This window comes from Rhinopithecus bieti, unplaced genomic scaffold, assembly GCF_001698545.2.
Source record: "Rhinopithecus bieti isolate Rb0 unplaced genomic scaffold, ASM169854v2 scaffold_11964, whole genome shotgun sequence".
Taxonomy (NCBI): domain Eukaryota; kingdom Metazoa; phylum Chordata; class Mammalia; order Primates; family Cercopithecidae; genus Rhinopithecus; species Rhinopithecus bieti.
Window position 1 is genome coordinate 275,918 of NW_016807677.1, and position 2,868 is coordinate 278,785.

Here is a 2,868-nt window from a genome sequence, read left to right on the forward strand (position 1 = left end):
TTTTTTTTGAGACAGAGTCTTGCTCTGTTATCCAGGCTGGAGTGCAGTGGTACTATCTTGACTCACCGCAACCTCTGCCTCCCAGGTTCAAGCGATTCTCCTGCCTCAGCCTCCTGAGTAGCTGGGACTACAGGTGTGTGCAACCACACCTGGCTAATTTTTGTATTTTCAGTAGATAGGATTTCAACCATGTTGGCCAGGCTGGTCTTGAACTCCTGACCTCAGGTGATCCCGCCCGCCTTGGCCTCCCTAAGTGCTGGGATTACAGGTGTGAGCCACCATGCCCAGCCCTGAAATCTCTTGTTGTACCTTTTCTTGTCATCCTTTCATTAAAAAAAGGGTGAACCATTTATGCTACATTTTAACATCAAAAAATATTATGTTTTGGATTTTCTGCACCTCTGTCCTTCAGAGTCAGAGATAATTGAGAGTTAAGTATGATCAACCTTAAAGTTGCCTTGCAAGCCACCAGGAAAGGCAGATATTGGAGAGGCAGAAGCTAGGTTTAGGATCATGTCCCTATAGTCAGTAACACAGCAGCACCTAGGACCCTGCCACCTCTGCTCTTCTCTGGCCACCTTGAACAAACTATTTTCCTTTTCCCAGGGCCTATGACCCTGCAGATTATGAGCATTTGCCAGTTTCTGCTGAGATTAAGGGACTCTTCCAGTACATCAGTAGGTGAGTACTAGGACCTCCCACCATACCCCACTATCCCTACCTTGCCCCAAACCTTTCCTACCTCTAGTCTGAAACAGGGCCATTCTCCGTAGATTTTTTTTAGCCTGAATAGTAAAGTAATTTTCTCTGTCTCCACCTTCCCTTGGCAATATCTCCTAGGTACACACCTCAGTTGATTGACCTGGACCACAAACTGAAGCCTTTCATTCCTGATTTTATCCCAGCTGTCGGGGATATTGATGCATTCTTAAAGGTATAGTCAGTACATACTGAAAATGACTCCTTAAGTGTTTCTTCTGATGCCTCTGTTACTCTTAACAGTTTCCCGAATTTCTTTGACTAGCGTTGGCTAGTCATGTTCATTTCATTGGAGTTCTTAACCTTGCTCTCAACTCCAGTTTACACTCATTGCTCTTAAGTAATACTGAATATCTCATTATACATTAACAGTTTGTCATGTATTTGCTTCCTAATTATCTATGACAACAGGTTTATATTTAAGCTGCTATGGATCATATATTTTTTTCTGGATGGTATTGAGTACAGCAGGATAAGCATGCTTTTAATACTAGTGATAATGATGAACCAGAGGAGTTCTTCCTCTTTAACTTACTGGAAACATGTTCCTTTCTGCTTTCTTACCTTTTTCTTAACCAGGTCCCACGTCCTGATGGAAAGCCTGACAACCTTGGCCTGTTGGTATTGGATGAACCTTCTACAAAGCAGTCAGACCCTACGGTGCTCTCACTCTGGTTAACAGAGAATTCGAAGCAGCACAACATCACGGTAAGATACTAGCTTAGTATAGGCCCCAGCTGGAGAGGGCCAAGAGCGGAGGAGGCCTTGCTGGCACTCATACAGTTGACTTACTGCCTATCAAAAGAGATGGCGATCGCTTTTGGCCAGCCCTATTTTTTAAATGACAGCTTTATTTATATATAATTTATATACCAGCAAGTTTAGCCTTTTAAATTGTACAACATATTTTAATATAATCACAGTTTTATAGCCGTCACCACTACCTAATTTAGAATATTTCATCACCTCAAAAAGAAACTTCATACTCATTAATATTCACTCCTCATTCTCCTACTTCCTCCTAGACTCTGGTAATGACTTCATTCCTTTATTACGGCTGAATAATATACACTGTGTGGATTTACCAGATTTTCTTTATTCATTCTCTAGTTCTTTCCACTCTTATTAATAATAGAGCTTTGAATATTTGTATACAAGTTTTTGTGTGGGTATATGTTGTTATCTGTTGGGTATATACATAGGAGTAGAATTGCTGGGCCATATGGAAACTCTATGTTTAGCCATTTGAAGAACTACCAAACTGTTTTCCAAAGTGGCTGTACCATTTTACATTCCCACCAGCAGTGAATGAGAGTTCCAGTTTCTCTACATCCTCACCAATACTTTTTGCTTGTATTTTTTATTCAACCATCCTAGTAGATGTGAAATGGTATTTTTTTTATTTTATTTTTTTTTGAGACAGTTTCACTCTTGTTGCCTAGGCTGGAGTGCAGTGGCGCAATCTTGGCTCACCACAACCTCTGCCTCCTGGGTTCAAGCAATTCTCCTGCCTTGAGTAGCTGGGATTACAGACATGCGCCACCATGCCCAGCTAATTTTGTATTTTTAGTAGGGACAGGGTTTCTCCATGTTGGTCAGGCTGGTCTCGAACTCCCGACCTCAGGTAATCCACCCACCTCGGGTGCTGGGATTATAGGCATGAGCCACCAAAGTGCTGGGGTTATAAGAATGAGCCACCAAGCCCCGCCTAAATAGTATTTCATTATGGTCAGTCCTGCCATTTTGACCTGTCCCCTTTCCATGGCTCCAGCAAATTATTATTATTTTTGAGACAGGGTCTCACTCTGTCACCCAGGCTGGAGTGCAGTGGTGTGATTGTGGCTCACTGTAGCCTCGATCTCCTGTGCCCAAGCAATCCTGCTACTTCAGCCTCCAGAGTAGCTGGGACAGACCACAGGTGTGTGCCACCATGCCTGGCTAGGGTTTTTTGTTTTTTTTTTTTCAATTTTTATTTTGTAGAGGCAAAGTTCTCCCTATGTTGCCTAGGCTGATCTCAAGTGATCCTCCTGCCTCAGCCTCCCAAAGTGCTAGGACTGCAGATGTGAGCCACTGCATTTTACTTTTTTTTTTTTTTTTTTTTTTTTTTTT

General features: G+C 42.3%; 1 protein-coding gene across 1 annotated transcript in view; it reads left to right on the forward strand.

Moving 5' to 3' along the window:
• The window catches only part of IFT46 (intraflagellar transport 46), a 15,399-nt gene that overhangs the window by 5,110 nt on the left and 7,421 nt on the right, over positions 1-2,868 (forward strand). Inside the window, exons 4-6 of the mRNA XM_017883001.1 lie at positions 607-681; positions 841-934; positions 1,339-1,467. Coding sequence (XP_017738490.1) covers positions 607-681; positions 841-934; positions 1,339-1,467 — 298 coding nt within the window. The remainder of the gene's footprint in view (positions 1-606; positions 682-840; positions 935-1,338; positions 1,468-2,868) is intronic.